Source organism: Microcaecilia unicolor, chromosome 5, assembly GCF_901765095.1.
Source record: "Microcaecilia unicolor chromosome 5, aMicUni1.1, whole genome shotgun sequence".
Classification (NCBI taxonomy): Eukaryota; Metazoa; Chordata; class Amphibia; order Gymnophiona; family Siphonopidae; genus Microcaecilia; species Microcaecilia unicolor.
Genome location: NC_044035.1, coordinates 196,123,970 through 196,140,640, shown reverse-complemented (window position 1 = coordinate 196,140,640; position 16,671 = coordinate 196,123,970). Strand labels below are relative to the sequence as shown.

Here is a 16,671-nt window from a genome sequence, read left to right as displayed (position 1 = left end):
TTCTCTTTATCTACCGGCTCCTGCAGCTGCTGCTCAAAAGGAAAAGCAGCAGGGGCCGGCCACTGTTAAGATTCGCGGTTGTGGGTAGCGAGGGGTCCATGAAGGTGCGGGGGAGGGGCTTGGTGATGCGCCGGGGTAGGGGGGTCGGGTGATGGGCAAAGGTGGGGGGGGGGGAACCTTGCTAGCGCCCGTTTCATTTGTAACAGAAACGGGCCTTTTTTTACTAGTATATATATATAGAAATCTGATCAGCTAAATAATTCTGTATGAGAGATTACAACAAATAATTGTGCAAAATAAACACTTAGCAGCTAGTAATTCACTACAGACCAAAAATCCAAAGATGAACCAGTCTTTTACAGATAAAAGCCTAGACTAACTAAACCCTGACTGTAGGTACAAAATCCTGTTATCTCACTCTGCAGTCCGTTTTGCAGACTTTCAGAGAATGAAGAATTGGATTCCACCGTTCAGACTCTAGCAGAATTTCCCTGCGAGTCTTATCTCAGTCCAGGAATAAAGTCCAAGGTCTTGACTCTGTATACTGCTCACAGTCTTTCAGTTAGGCCTCAGTGTTGCTGCGGAACTGACCTTGTTAGCTTAGTACAAGGATTTCAGTTCACTGGTGTTTAGGAATCAGTCTCTCTGCCCTCTCAGAGCCGGTGGTGGGAGGCAGGACTGGAGGTTGGGAGGCAGGGATAGTGCTGGGCAGACTTATACGGTCTGTGCCAGAGCCGGTGGTGGGAGGCAGGGATAGTGCTGGGCAGACTTATACGGTCTGTGCCAGAGCCGGTGGTTGGGAGGCGGGGATAGTGCTGGGCAGACTTATACGGTCTGTGCCCTGAAGAGCCCAGGTACAAATCAAAGTAGGGTATACACAAAAAGTAGCACACGAGTTGTCTTGTTGGGCAGATTGGATGGACTATGCAGGTCTTTTTTCTGCCGTCATCTACTATGTTACTATGTTACTATTTGTTCCCTGTATTAGTTTAGTTTATTAAGGTCTTGATATTTTGCCCTTCAATATATATCAGAGCATTATAGAAAAAGAAACAAATCACAACTTCTGCAGCTTTGTTGTGCCTCTTTTCTTTTGGTTTTTCAATTTATGGGCCTGAAGTTTACCTGCCTGATTACTCATCTCAAAATATGTTTGCTGTGGCCTCTGCAGTTTTTCATTAGTCTCCTCTAACTCTAGCTCCTGCAAAGCATGACATATAGTGTGTATTTATGGGAATATTGTTCTGGTACCTCTGCCCTCCTTGCATATCTGTTCCAACCCCGGTTGAGTTCTTGATGTCTCCTGAGCTTTCTTTCTCTCCTTATTCCTGTGTGCTCCCAGAGCAGTTATTTTCCCCCATATTACCACCTTCAAACCCTCCCAAAATATCAGTGGGGTAATTTCCTCACGGTCATTAAAATATATTCTTTAATTTCTTTCTCCAAGTGTTCCACATTCTTTTTTGTCTAGAATAGTGTCTCCAATATCTCTGGCTGATTCGCCTCCTGACAAGCTAGAGCCATATGTATGGGCGCATGATCCAACCAGGTGAAAGGTTCAATACTGGTAGCCTTCACCAGCAGTATCACATCCTGACCCACCAATCATAAGTCTATCCTGGAGTAAATAGAAGGTAACATAACATAGTAAATGATGGCAGATAAAGACCTGTATAGTCTCTAGAGTTGGAGTGATAGTACCTCCAAATATTAATCAGATCCCAGCCTTTTAACAAGTGTGTTAGCTTTTGCCTGTCAAGTTTCTTATCTCACTTTGGAGGCAGAGTTGTCTGTTAATATCAAGGGTTAGGTTGAAGTTGTTTCCTATAATTAGATGGCCTTCCACTTTCTTCTGAGTTAACTTGTTAAGCTATTCATAGAATCATCCTGTTCCTCATTATTAATAAATGTATAAAGTTCTCAATCCAACTGGGCTTTAAGCAAAATATACCAACCATTCTTCTTGAACCTCAGGGGAAATAGTCTACTCAAATAGTACACTCACTCCATTAGTCTTCGTTTTAGTTTTATTGGAAGCCAGGAAAGCATGAGTGTATCTTTTTTTAATTTTTTTTTTTAAATAATTTATTAGGAGTCTCTCATGAGCCTGAAGTGAGTGAGTTTCCTGTATGAAACCAGCTACCATCTGAAGTCAGTCTTCCTCCTTTAAAAAGTAGCTGTCGTTTCTCTGAGGACAAGCAGGCTTCATATTCTCACAAGTGGGTGAAGCCGATCAGCGTTGCCTGGTCCGGCATTTTGCGAAAGCTAAAAATAAAGCTTTGTGGAGAGTGAGCGTGTCTCCACAGTGCATGTGTGAGTGCTTTTCTGCCTGTCGCACGAACGCTGTCTCCTCAGTTCTCTTTTTTCTGCATGAGGAGAAGGTGTTCTTTTTTTTGTCCTTTCCTCACTCACCCGGTCTTGAGAGCTTTTCAGTGCCCTTTGGCTATTTTTTTCTCTTTTTTTCTGCTGGCTTTTTTATTTGGGCCTTTTTCAAACCCTTTATTTTCCTTAGTTATTTTGCCTGGGTTTAAGTTTTCTTCTTTCAATTCAAATTGCATATCATAGCCCCAGCTAACCTTATGATAAATATAGTAGACTGTGCAACATAAGTGACCTAGCTTATTCATCCCTTTTCAATAATAACACTATGACCTTCCCCTCCTATAACCCAGGCTGCGACACACCCCTCCACCTGTCCTATAGGTAATAAGCAGCTCATCTCTATGTGGGCCAATGGAGGGAGAAAGACACCCCTTCCCCAAACCCTCTTTCACCTTGATTATGAATAGTTCAAGTATATCACATAGACAAAATGTCCATGCATTAAAGTGCAACAATAACAGTCAACAAAATGGCTGCTAACAGTAAATAAAGATTAAACATGCTTCTATAAAACAGTTTCATAGGATATACAGTACATTATATTTGTACCCGCTTCAAGAAGCTAGTAGATAAAAAAAAAAACGAGTGACAGTTTACTAACAATCTCATGCCCCACTTCACATACTGAGGAGTCAATGAGGTTGCTGTGCCTAAACTTCATCCGTGTCCAAGTTGCGCTGTAGTCGATGGCTCTTTTATTCTTCCCATTTCCATCTTTGTCTCCGTTGATTTGTTCAGGATAGAGTAGGCTCTTGTGCTTGATCCATCGTGACTTTCCATAGTTTAGCCTCTTGCAACAAATGTTGTACCTCCCTGGGTGTTGTCACCTTGTGAAACTGGTTATGCAAAGCAAAGGAAAGACCAAAGGGATAGTGCCACTGATATCGAATACTATGCTTAATGAGGCACTAAACTTTCAATGTTTGCACAGTGTTTGAGCAGAGATATCAGCAAAGATCTCCAACTTAGCACCATCACATAAAGTATGGCCCGCTTTGTGCACTGCTAGTAAAATCTGCTCTTTGACTAGGAGCCTTAAAAAAAAAATTCTCTTGGGCTGTTCACAGACTTAGGACCCAGGGATCTATGCACATGCTCTAATTCTATAATATGAAGCTCTGCCACCAGCTCCACTGCCAGCAGGAATTTATTGCAAATGTTGCTCATGAGCCCCTCCATGCATTGCTCTTTCTTCCTGAGACTGACTGTGCTTTTGAACCATGTATGGCATTTTGCCATGTATGACTGTGCTTTTGAAAATGTATGGCATTTTGCACTGTTCAAATGAACAGTTGGGCCCAGGACAGCAGAGGAGAAGGTGACAGCCGAACAAGCAGCCATTCACTGCAAGGAATGATGCAGTAAGAGCAAGCCACCCCTGGCGTGATCACCTGCTGCTGCTGATCCAGCCTGCACAGAATTCTACATAGTTGGAGTATTATATGCAAACTCTACATTACACAGAATTCTCCCAGGAGTAATTTTTTTTATTTGGTAGAATATGAAAAATGTACATTAGTATGAAAACCTTTGCAAGGCACTATATTTTTGTTTCTAGTTGTATCAGATTCCCACTCATTTGTAGACACAGGAATCCTTACCTATAAGATAAACCTATACATCTTAAAATAACATTTTACTAAAGAAAATAACATTTCTTTTTATATAGGTTTTTCCTGAACAGTGTCATCTCTGCTCTTCTGGGAACATTATGTGTCGTCATCATTGCATTTTATGTCTTTGTTGAATTCTTCGTTAATCCAATGATGTTACGAACAAACCAGCATTTTGAAGGTAACCTCACACTCAAAATCACCTCCCCCCAACCCTTTCACCCTGATATTGTCCTTCGCTATTACTTGCCTCACCTATTTACTTCACCATTGTTATGCAGCATTTCATGACATTGCTGTCACATTTGACTACTTAATTTTTTTGCTTTCTTAATTTTTGTGAGTACTTAAATGAGCAGACACATACAGGTTAATATTCAAAAGCACTTCATGTCCATACCAGACCTGTTCAGACTACTGGGAATAGAGACATAAATAGAAAGTGAAGTTTCTTGTGAGTCACACTTTAAGGGTATCATGCAGACACACAGTGTTCAGTATTTTTTGTCTCCAAGCGGATGGTTGATGAACTGGTTAGCTCCTTGTTAGTACTGTATTCCAGCTCCTCTCCCAGATGATATCTGGGTTTCAGTAGAGCAGGGGGGTTAATGATGATCAGATTTAGCTCTCTGTGTAATTAAGCTTAAAGGTATATCGGGAGCTAGGTGACACTTGGCAGTTCCGAATCCCCCCCCCCCCCAGTACTGCAAATAGTGGAGGTTAAAATTCCCTTCTGTGAGTGAAGCATCTTTATGACAAGTGTCTGTTCTTTGAGTAAGACTAAGCTGTCTGACGTGGGGTATGTAATGCCATTTCCATATCATCATGCTGATCAATCCATAGACTGGTGGGTTGTGTCCATCTACCAGCAGGTGGAGATAGAGAGCAATCCTTTTGCCTCCCTATATGTGGTCATGTGCTGCCGGAAACTCCTCAGTATGTTCTCTATCTCAGCAGGTAGTGGTCACACACAGCAGCAGCTCTGGCTAGGTCTCCAAGCCTAATTTTTAGGTTTTGTTGAGTACCTGGGGTTGAGGGCTCTTCTTGAGCAAGTGCAAACCTGGTGGCACCAGGTCCCTCCTTTTCTCCCCCCTCCCGCTGGCTCCGTTAAAAAAAAACAACAAAATTTTGGAAGTCCTTAAAGGCGTTTATTTCGACGTTTATTTAAACGTTTATTGCAGCTACTCACTGGGACACCAGGTTGTTACAGCTCGGAGCGAGAAGCAGGTAATTTTTACCTTTTTATAGCGGGCAGGGGGTTCCCCGATCGATCTCCACGTGGCCTATGGCGTCGGAGGGCGAGGGCGCGAAGAATCGCTCCCCGGACCGCGTGTGCGCTTCTAGCGGGGATGCGGGGGTCTTAAAGTCTGATTCGCCCTTGTTGGGTGTCAGTTCGGAGGCCGGTCAGTGTCCCGGGTCTTCCTCCGGTGCGGCGGTTTTTCCCGCCATAAACGCCCATCCCCCGCTGCTCGCCTCCGCCATCTTGGCCGGCCACTCTGCTCGGACGGCTTCTTCTTGGGCCGCCCTTGAGCTGGGAGACGTTAATGCCATGGCCGCCCTTGATTTGGGCGACGGCAAAAAAAGCGGCTAAAGTTAAGCGCCGTTCTTCCCGCGTGGCTCCTTCGCGGAGTGTCGCGCCGGACGCCATCTTGGATGCGCAGCATGTTTCTCCCCCGCTCTTGCGAGCGCCGGTTGAGGGTGCGTCTAGGGCTGTGGCCCAGGCTGCTGAAGTGCACAGTCTGGGGGGTTTCTCCCCCGAGTTTATTTTGCTGCTGCATCAGGCCTTCCTTATGCAAAACGCTGCCCCTTCTCCCTTGTCCGATAAAGGGGTTGAGGCCCCCGGAAGTAAACGCCCTCGGGTGGATTCCCAGGCCTTAGAGGACTCTGTTTCCTCTGATGTAGATGAGGGCAGCGTATCTGAGTTCTCCCAACGGTCCTTTGGGGATTCCTTGGAGGAGACGGATTCCCGCTCGGATGGAGCGGATGACCCCTCTGCAGCGCGGATCTTTCGCTCAGAGGATTTGCCCAACCTGTTAGTGCAGGCCATGAGCATTTTGAAGATTTCCTCTCCAGAGGACGTCTCTCCCTCAGCCCCTGTTGGCTCCGCCATTATGCTGGGGACGAAGCGCCCGCCTAGAACCTTCCACGTGCATGATGCCATGCACACCTTAATTTCGGCTCAATGGGATGTCCCGGAAGTGAGCCTCAAAGTGGCTAGGGCTATGTCCCGCCTCTATCCTTTGCCTGAAAGTGAACGGGAGGCCTTTCTTTGGCCTACCATGGATTCTTTAATCACTGCGGTGACTAAGAAAACGGCGTTGCCGGTGGAAGGTGGCACGGCCCTAAAGGACGCCCAAGACAGAAGATTGGAGGCAGCCTTAAGGTCGTCCTTCGAGGCGGCTGCCTTAAGTTTGCAGGCCTCAGTTTGCGGCTCCTATGTGGCCAGGGCGTGCCTCACGATTGTGCAGCGGGCTTCCCCCTCGGATCCTTCCTTGAGGGCTGATTGGCTGGCCCTGGAATCGGGCTTGGCTTATTTGGCAGACTTACTGTATGATGTCTTGAGAGCCTCGGCTAAAGGTATGGCTCAGACAGTCTCTGCGCGACGCTGGCTTTGGCTGAAACATTGGTCTGCTGACCACGCCTCTAAGTCCCGCCTGGCTAAGTTGCCTTTTAAAGGCAAGCTGCTCTTTGGGGTCGAGCTGGACAAAATTGTGACCGATCTCGGCACGTCTAAGGGCAAGAGGTTACCAGAGGTCAGGGCTCGGGCCAGTGCTCGCCCCGGTATCTCCAGAGGACGGTTTCAGGAAGCCCGTCGGTACCGCCCGGGCAAGTCGGGCTCCTCTGTCCCCTCTTCCTTCAAGAGGAATTTCTCCCCCAAGCAGCATTCCTTTCGCAGAGACCGCCGTCCCGGAGGTGCTCCCTCCGGTCCTCCCCCAGGGTCTCGTACTCAATGACGGGGTCCTGGTCCATGGCCCAGTGCAGATTGGAGGACGCCTGTCCTCGTTTCTGGGCGAGTGGACCAGGGTAACTTGGGTGCTGGAAGTCATCAGAGACGGCTACAAGCTAGAGTTCTGCCGACCCTTAAGAGACGGGTTTGTACTCTCTCCCTGCAAGTCTCCGGTCAAAGCTGTGGCAGTGCAGCAGACCTTGGTCAATCTGATCCGCCTGGGTGCGCTCGTTCCGGTGCCAGAAAATCAGCTTGGCAAGGGATGTTACTCCATTTACTTTGTGGTACCAAAGAAAGGAGGTTCTGTACGGCCTATCCTCGACCTCAAAGGTGTCAATCGGGCCTTGAAAGTTCGGCACTTTCTCATGGAGACTCTCCGCTCTGTTATAGCGGCAGTGAAGGCAGGAGAGTTCCTGGCATCCTTGGACATCAAGGAAGCGTACTTGCATATTCCCATCTGGCCTCCTCATCAACGCTTTCTGCGTTTTGCAGTCCTGGGCTGACACTTCCAGTTCAGAGCTCTCCTGTTCGGGTTGGCTACTGCTCCGCGGACCTTCTCCAAAGTAATGGTGGTCATCGCGGCCTTCCTGCGAAAGGAAGGAGTACAAGTCCATCCTTATCTGGACGACTGGTTGATCCGAGCCCCCTCTTATGCAGAGTGCGGCGAAGCTGTGGACCGGGTGATTGCTCTTTTGAGCTCCCTGGGGTGGATCATCAACTGGGAGAAAAGCCAGCTGTGCCCGACTCAGTCCCTGGAGTATCTGGGAGTTCGATTCGACACCCAAGTGGGCAGAGTGTTCCTGCCGGACAATCGGATTGTCAAACTTCAGGCTCAGGTGGACCAGTTCCTAGTAGCCTCTCCGCTTCGGGCTTGGGACTATGTGCAGCTGTTGGGCTCTATGACGGCCACGATGGAAGTAGTGCCCTGGGCCAGGGCTCATATGAGACCACTACAACACTCTCTGCTGCAGCGCTGGACTCCGGTGTCGGAGGATTATGCTGTGCACCTTCCCTTGGACCCAGCAGTGCGCAAGGCGCTGAGCTGGTGGCTGAAGACAGACAAGTTGTCTGCAGGGATGCCTCTTGTGACCCCGGAGTGGATTGTCGTCACGATGGACGCCTCTTTGACGGGCTGGGGAGCCCACTGCTTGGGAAGGACAGCGCAGGGGCTCTGGTCTCCTGCAGAGGCAAAGTGGTCTATCAACCTCCTGGAACTCAGAGCCATTCGGTTGGCGCTTTTGGAGTTCCTCCCGGTACTGGTGTTGAAGCCAGTACGGGTCCTGTCGGACAATGCCACGGCTGTGGCCTATGTCAACCGCCAGGGAGGTACCAAGAGCGCCCCTCTAGCCAAGGAAGCCATGAATCTATGCCAGTGGGCGGAAGCGAACCTGGAACAGCTGTCAGCTGCCCACATTGCCGGAGTCATGAATGTCAAGGCGGACTTTCTCAGTCGCAATACCTTGGATCTCGGAGAGTGGCAGTTATCGGCTCAGGCGTTCTTGGACATCACGAAGCGCTGGGGCCAGCCGAGCCTAGATCTGATGGCGTCATCGGCCAATTGCCAAGTGCCGCGCTTTTTCAGCAGAGGACGGGACCCTCGATCTCTGGGAGTAGATGCTCTTCTCCAACAGTGGCCGACACAAGAGCTTCTCTATGTGTTCCCACCCTGGCCCATGTTGGGCAGAGTACTAGACCGGGTGGCAAAGCATCCGGGCCGGATAATCCTGGTGGGTCTGGACTGGCCCAGATGTCCCTGGTATGCGGACTTGATCAGGCTCTCAGTGGACGAGCCTCTGCAGCTGCCAGTGGAGCAGGGCCTGTTGCATCAGGGTCCCGTGGTGATGGAGGATCCCTCCCCCTTTGGTCTTACGGCCTGGCTATTGAGCGGCAGCGTCTGAGGAAGAAGGGCTTCTCAGACAAGGTCATCGCCACTATGCTGAGAGCGAGGAAGCGCTCTACTTCTACTGCTTACGCCAGGGTTTGGCGTACCTTTGCAGCGTGGTGTGAAGCAGGCTCACTTTCTCCCTTCACTGCTCCAATTTCTTCAGTGCTGGCGTTCCTGCAAGAAGGTCTGGAGAAAGGCCTGTCGCTCAGTTCCCTTAAAGTCCAGGTAGCGGCTCTGGCTTGCTTCAGGGGCCGCCTGAAGGGTGCTTCCCTGGCTTCGCAGCCAGATGTGGTACGTTTTCTCAAGGGAGTTAATCACCTGCGCCCTCCTCTGCACTCAGTGGTGCCTGCGTGGAATCTCAACCTGGTTCTAAGAGCCTTGCAGAAGCCGCCTTTTGAACCCTTGTCGATGGCATCTCTGAAAGACCTGACGTTGAAAGCAGTCTTTTTGGTGGCTATCACTTCAGCCAGAAGAGTTTCCGAGCTCCAGGCACTCTCATGTCGAGAGCCTTTTCTGCAGTTCACTGAGGCAGGAGTGACTATTCGCACAGTGCCTTCCTTCCTGCCCAAGATTGTTTCTCGCTTCCATGTGAATCAGCAGCTCTGTCTCCCTTCCTTTCGTAGGGAGGACTACCCAGAGGAATACTCTGCTCTCAAATATCTGGATGTGAGACGAGTCATCATCAGATACTTGGAAGTGACCAATGATTTCCGGAAATCGGATCATCTGTTTGTCATGTTTGCAGGTCCTCGTAAGGGTCTGCAGGCTGCTAAGCCTACAGTGGCAAGATGGGTCAAGGAAGCCATTGCAGCGGCTTATGTGGCCGCGGGGAAGGTGCCGCCTATCCAGCTGAAGGCTCACTCCACTAGAGCTCAGGCGGCCTCGATGGCAGAGGCCGGGTCCGTCTCCTTGGAAGAGATTTGCAAGGCGGCAACTTGGGCATCGGCCCATACCTTCTCCAGGCATTACCGCTTGACTGTGGCTGCTCGGGCAGAGGCCTGGTTTGGAGCTTCAGTGTTGCGGTCAGGGATTTCAATGTCCCGCCCTGGGTGAGTATTGCTTCGGTACATCCCACCAGTCTATGGATTGATCAGCATGATGATATGGAAGGTAAAATTATGTATCATACCTGATAATTTTCTTTCCATTAATCATAGCTGATCAATCCATAGCCCCTCCCAGATATCTGTACTGTTTATATTCTGGTTGCATTTCAGATTCAAGTTTAGTCTTCAGTTCCTGTTCAGGAGGACTTCATGTTCAAGTTTTTTCAATTGGATTCTTCAAGAGTTGAGACGAGTTTGTGTTACAGTAAGCTGCTGCATTCCTCTCCCCTCCGTTTTACGGGGCTGGATTGAGACATAAATTCTGCCGGCGCTCCCTCCCGCTTCGTGCGGCTGTAGGGCAGCTTTGTACCCCTCCCGCTTCGGCGGTGTTAGGGTCAGTCAGCTTCTCCCGCGGTTGCGGTTGCAGGATAAGCCAGATCCCCCCGCATCGGCGGGGTGGTGTCCCTCCCCCGCTCCGCGAGGATGAGCTGGACGGATTCCCCTCCCCCACTTGTGTGGGGATGAGCTGGGTTAATTCCCCTCCCCTGTTTCGGCGGTGGTGAGCTGGGCAGAGTGTCCCTTTGTGGGTGTAATTCTCTAAGTGCTGAGTCCTGCGGATGGAGCTTGGATATCGACATACTGAGGAGTTTCCGGCAGCACATGACCACATATAGGGAGGCAAAAGGATTGCTCTCTATCTCCATCTGCTGGTAGATGGACACAACCCACCAGTCTATGGATTGATCAGCTATGATTAATGGAAAGAAAATTATCAGGTATGTTACATAATTTTACCTTCTGGCTTGCTCTGTGGTGGTCTCTCTATTGCATCTTTACTCTTAAGGGTCGGGTGACTGGCAGGAATCTCTTTGCCTGAGGGCATTTTCTTTTTGGGTTCTTCTTGACAGAATTTACATTTTAGCTTGTAACAACAGGCTCGGATTTCTGGTGTTTGCTGGCTTTGTAGTCTTCTTGTTGGCTGTGGTCTTGATGAACCAACTCTGCTGGGCTCTGCAGTTTGCTAATGAACTGTAATATTGGTTGCCTCCTTTTATTCCAGCCTCCTGAAATGTTGGCACTTAGTTATTCAGGGCAGTTGGCGCTGTTATAAACTCTTGAAAAAGGAGAGCTTGCTAATTCCGATTATTATGTATGAGAAATCTTCCTGTATATGGTTTGTGCAGACACTTGAATTGGGACACGTTCCTGAAGCTATAACTGAGATGCAGGTTTCTCTCACAAAGTTTTCCACCAGCATTTTGTTCTCTGTAGCATCTTGACTTCAGAGACACTCAGCTGCAGAGAATGGTTTTTTCAAAAGCTAGCTCTGTAACTAGCTTGGCCGATATTGAGTGCCATGTTTCAGCAGCCACTCCAGCCTATGACATAGCTTCCATGTTTCAGCAGCCACTCCAGCCTATGACATAAACTTCACTTTACTGCTGCCTCTTCAGTAGTTCACTGTAGGTTACATCCTTAGCAACAGACACTGCCTAGGAATTCATTAGCGGTGCCTGCTGCCTGCATGGTAAGGCTTTTTTTTTTGTATTGCAGTTCTAGTTACTCCAGCCTCCTGCATAACACTGCTCTGGGAACACCAGCTTCCTATGGGGCATGGTGTCAAAGCTGGAGCTTACTTCATGGCTTTGCTTCAACGGCACTGGCTGCTGGCATGGCATAGTTTTGGCAATTCCAGCTCCCGGTATAGTCCAGCAATGGCAGCACCATCTCCCTACCTGGCACAAACTCTGCAGTACTAACTCACTGCATGACACAGCTCCTGTGATTTTAACTCCCTGTATGACACAATGGGCACAGCATCTGTGTCACCAGTTCCCTTCGTGGTACATTGTTTATTGTAAAAATCTTATATTCTGCATATCTCAAAAATTCTAGGCGGATTACATAGTAAACATACACATACACATACAATAAATAAGATAGTGGCCTCTGTGTCTCCACCTCACTGCATAGCACAGCATCTGGACTCTGGCTCTTGGCATGACGCAGGTACAGCAGCCAATCAAAACTAAAAATAAAAAAAATGACCCACTGTAATTTCAAGAATATGCATAAATGACAAGAATGTACATTAAAGGAAGGAAAAAGCCTCAAAGAGCTCCAGATCAACCGATCTATAGAGCTAAAGACATTACAGTGGGTCATTTTTCGATTTTTGGTTTTGATTGATTCAATTGACTCTACATACTTTTGAATTATTTTTTTAGCAGCTACAGCAGCACCAGTTCCCTGCATGGCACACCTAAAGTTGCATCAGTTCCTGACATAGCACAGCTGCAGCAACACCAGCTTCCTTTGGGGCTCAGATTCGGGAGCATTAGCTTCCTGCAGGGCTTGCATTTGGCAGGCCCAGCTCCCTACATGGTGCAGTTTTGGTAACATCAGCTTCCTACATACCATGGCTTAAGCTGCACTGGCTCCTGGCTTGGCGCAGCTTCTGTAAACCTGTTACAGACGTACCACAGCTTGTGTAGCTCTGACCATTAGGCAGCAAAACTTCAGTGAATCTCTTGCCCCAGCTTTGTAAGCTTTGTAACTGTGTAACGACTGAGGATGAGGTGGTTCTGTCAAGATATGAACGCACCTGAACGAACAAAGGTACTACCAAAAGTTGCTGTTGAGAGGAACATAAAGTATGTTTTGGAGAGTAGGTATGGAGGTGTTTAAATAAGAAAAGTGGGAGACCAGAATGAAGAATTTGGAAAGTGGTAACAATAATCATGAAAAGAATTTGGTATTGAATGGGTAGCCAGTCTTCTGCTTGAAGAAGAGGGGAAACGCAATCAAACTTTTTGGCCCTGGGAATCAACTTTGGAGTAAGTATACGTAGGAAATCCAATACGTTAGCATTTAACTTTCAAAAAGGAGATTATGGTAAAATGAGAAGAACGATGAAAACGAATTAGAGGAGGAGCAGCTGTGAGGGTCAAAAATTTACATCAGGCATGGATGCTGTTCAAAAATACCATCCTGGAAGCCCAGGCCAAATATATTCTGTGTATTAAAAAAGGAGGAAGGAAGACCAAACGACAACTGGCATGGTTAAAAAGTGAGGTGAAGGAAGCTATTAGAGCTAAAAGAAAATTCTTCAGAAAATGGAAGACGGAACTGACTGAAAATAATAAGAAACAGCATAAGGAATGTCAGGTCAAATTCAAAGTGCTGATAAGGAAGGCAAAGAGGGACTTTGGAAAAAAAGATTGCGTTGGAGGCAAAAACATATAGTAAATTTTTTTTTTAGGTATATTAAAAGCAGGAAGCCGGAAAAAAACCTCATGGGACAGCTAGATGACAGAGGGGTAAAAGGGGCAATTAGGGAAGACAAAGCCATAGCGGAGAGATTAAATGAATGCTTTGGTCTTCACTGAGGAAGATGGTGCCAGAAATGGTATTCAATGCTGATGAATCAGAAAAACTGAATGAAATCTCTATAAACCTGGAGGATGTAATGGGGCAATTTGACAAATTGAAGAGTTAGCAAATCTCCTGGACCGAATGGTATCCATCCCAGAGTACTGACAGAATTGAAAAATGAACTTGCTGAACTATTGTTAGGAATATGTAATTTATCTTTAAAATCGAGCGTGGTACCGGAAGATTGGAGGGTGGCCAATGTAACGCCGATTTAAAAAAAAAAAAAAAAAAGGTTCCAGAGGAGATCTGGGAACGTCGGTGCCGGGCAAAATGGTAGAGACTATTATAAAGAACAAAATTACAGAGCATATTCAAAAGCATGGATTAATGAGACAAAGCCAACATGGATTTAGTGAAGAGAAATCTTGCCTTACCAATCTATTACATTTCTTTGAAGGGTTGAACAAACATGTGGATAAAGGTGAGCCGGTTGATATTGTGTATCTGGATTTCAGAAGGCATTTGACAAAGTAACCCATGAAAGACTCCAGAGGAAATTGGAGAGTCATGGGATAGGAAGTAGTGTTCTATTGTGGATTAAAACTGGTTAAAAGATAGAGAGTAGGGCTAAATAGTAACATAGTAACATAGTAGATAACGGCAGACAAAAACCTGCACGGTCCATCCAGTCTGCCCAAGAAGATAAATTCATGTGCTACTTTTTTATTTGTACTGTCCTCTTCAGGGCACAGACCGTTTAAGTCTGCCCAGCATTATCCCCGCCTCCCAACTACCAGCCCCGCCTCCCACCACCAGCTCTGGCACAGACCGTATAAGTCTGCCCAGCACTATCCCTGCCTCCCACCACCGGCTCTGGCACAGACCGTATAAATCTGCCCAGCACTATCCCCGCCGCCCAACCACCAGCCCCGGCACAGACCGTATAAGTCTGCCTAGCACTAGTACCGCCTCCCATCCACCAGCCCCGGCACAGACCGTATAAGTCTGCCCAGCACTAGCCCCGCCTCCCAACCACCAGCTCTGTCACCCATTCTAGGCTAAGCTCCTGAGGATCCCTTCCTTCTGCACAGGATTATTTTATGTTTATCCCACGCATGTTTGAATTTCGTTACTGTTTTCATCTTCACCACCTCCCGCGGGAGGGCATTCCAAGCATCCACCACCCTCTCCGTGAAAAAATACTTCCTGACATTCTTCTTGAGTCTGCCCCCCTTCAATCTCATTTCATGGTCAGTATTCTCAATGGAGAAGGTGATGTGAGCTGCTAGGCAGCCGCCTATACTGTGAACTCTGTGCGCAACTAACCCACAGCCTCTACGGCCTGCCAGCTAGACAGTTTCTACTACAAGCTCTCAGCTACAGCCTATTCCGCCTTCCCAATCTGGGTCATGAGGCAGCCCGCTGTAAGCTCTTTACTGCTTGCAGTCTATATTGTCTCTCCACGGCTGATGCAGTTCTTTAAGTTTCCCAGAGATATGTGCAGATAACCAGTGCTTTTTTTGTGCCGGTACGCAACGGTACGGCGTACCGGCACCTTTTTTTTTTTGCTCCCCCCGCCCCATGAGTCCATGTCCCGCACGCAGTGCCAGCCCCCATTTACGGCCGCTGCTGCTTCTCCTGTTGAGCAGCAGCGGCCGCTACACAAAGAAAAAGATTTTTTAAAAAACTTCAAACCTGGCTGAAACGCGGCACCCCGGCACTGTAGACAGCCATTAGGCATTGGCTGTTGCCACGCAGTCGCTCCTCCTCTTGCCTCTACGTCACTGCGCTCCTCCAGGGTCTTCCTCCAGGGGCAGTGACGTAGAGGCAAGAGGAGGAGCGCCTGCGGGGCAACAGCCAATGCCTAATGGCTGTCTACAGTGCCGGGGTGCCGCGTTTCAGCCAGGTTTCAATTTTTTTTTAAAATCTTCTTTTTCTTTGTGTAGCGGCCGCTGCTGCTCAACAGGAGAAGCAGCAGCGGCCGGAAATAGGGGCTGGTGCCGCGTGCGTCGCGACTTCGCGCCGTTCGCGGGAAACTTGGCAGGGAGAGGGAAACCAACAGAGGGAAGGATTGGGGAGAAAGAGAAAGAGGAAAACCAACAGAGGGAAGGATTGGGGAGAGAGAGAAAGAGGGAAATCAACAGAGGGAAGAATTGGGGAGAGAGAGAGGGAACACAACAGAGGGAAGGATTGGGGAGAGAGAAAGAGGGAAACCAACAGAGGGAAGGATTGGGGAGAAAGAGAAAGAGGAAAACCAACAGAGGGAAGGATTGGGGAGAGAGAGAAAGAGGGAAATCAACAGAGGGAAGAATTGGGGAGAGAGAGAGGGAACACAACAGAGGGAAGGATTGGGGAGAGAGAAAGAGGGAAAACAACAGAGGGAAGGATTGGGGAGAGAGAGAGAGAGAGGGAAAACAACAGAGGGAAGGATTGGGGAGAGAGATTGAGAGGGAAAACAACAGCGGGAAGGATTGGGGAGAGAGAGGGGAAAACAGATGGAAGGATGGGGAGAGAGAGGGAAAAACAGATGGAAGGATTGGGGAGAGAGGGGAAAAACAGATGGAAGGATGGGGAGAGAGAGGGAAAAACACAGATGGAAGGATTGGGGAGAGAGGGAAAAACAGATGGAAGGATGGGGAAAGAGAAAGGGAAAACAGATGGAAGGATGGGGAAAGAGAGAGGGAAAACAGATGGAAGGATGGGGAGAGAGAGAAAGAGGGAAACCAACAGAGGGAAGGATTGGGGAGAGAGAGAAAGAGGGAAATCAACAGAGGGAAGGATTGGGGAGAGAGAGAGAAAGAGGGAAAACAACAGAGGGAAGGATTGGGGAGAGAGAGAGAGAGGGAAAACAACAGAGGGAAGGATTGGGGAGAGAGAAAGAGGGAAATCAACAGAGGGAAGGATTGGGGAGAGAGAGAGAAAGAGGGGAAAAACAGATGGAAGGATTGGGGAGAGAGGGGAAAAACAGATGGAAGGATGGGGAGAGAGAGAAAGAGGGAAAACAACAGGGAAGGATTGGGGAGAGAGAGGGGAAACAGATGGAAGGATGGGGAGAGATAGGGAAAAACAGATGGAAGGATTGGGGAGAGAGGGAAAAACACAGATGGAAGGATTGGGGAGAGAGGGAAAAACAGATGGAAGGATGGGGAAAGAGAGAGGGAAAACAGATGGAAGGATGGGGAGAGAGAGGGGGAAAAACAGATGGAAGGATGGGGAGAGAGAGAGAGGGAAAAACAGATGGAAGGATGGGGATAGGGAGAGAAAGAGGGAAGACGCTGGATGGAAGAATGCAGAAAGAAATAGGGGAGACACTGGAAGGATGGGGAGAGAAAGCAGAGCTGCTGGATGGAAAAGGGGAATAGAGAAAGACTGGAGAATAAGAGGAAGGGGCATGGGGAGAACAAGGGTGAGGAAAAGATGAAA

At 48.3% G+C, this 16,671-nt stretch overlaps 1 protein-coding gene across 1 annotated transcript in view; it reads left to right on the top strand.

Moving 5' to 3' along the window:
• ZDHHC1 (zinc finger DHHC-type containing 1) overlaps positions 1–16,671 on the top strand; it is a 433,998-nt gene that overhangs the window by 101,031 nt on the left and 316,296 nt on the right. The window contains exon 5 of the mRNA XM_030203691.1: positions 4,052–4,176. Within this exon, the coding sequence (XP_030059551.1) occupies positions 4,052–4,176 (125 nt within the window). The remainder of the gene's footprint in view (positions 1–4,051; positions 4,177–16,671) is intronic.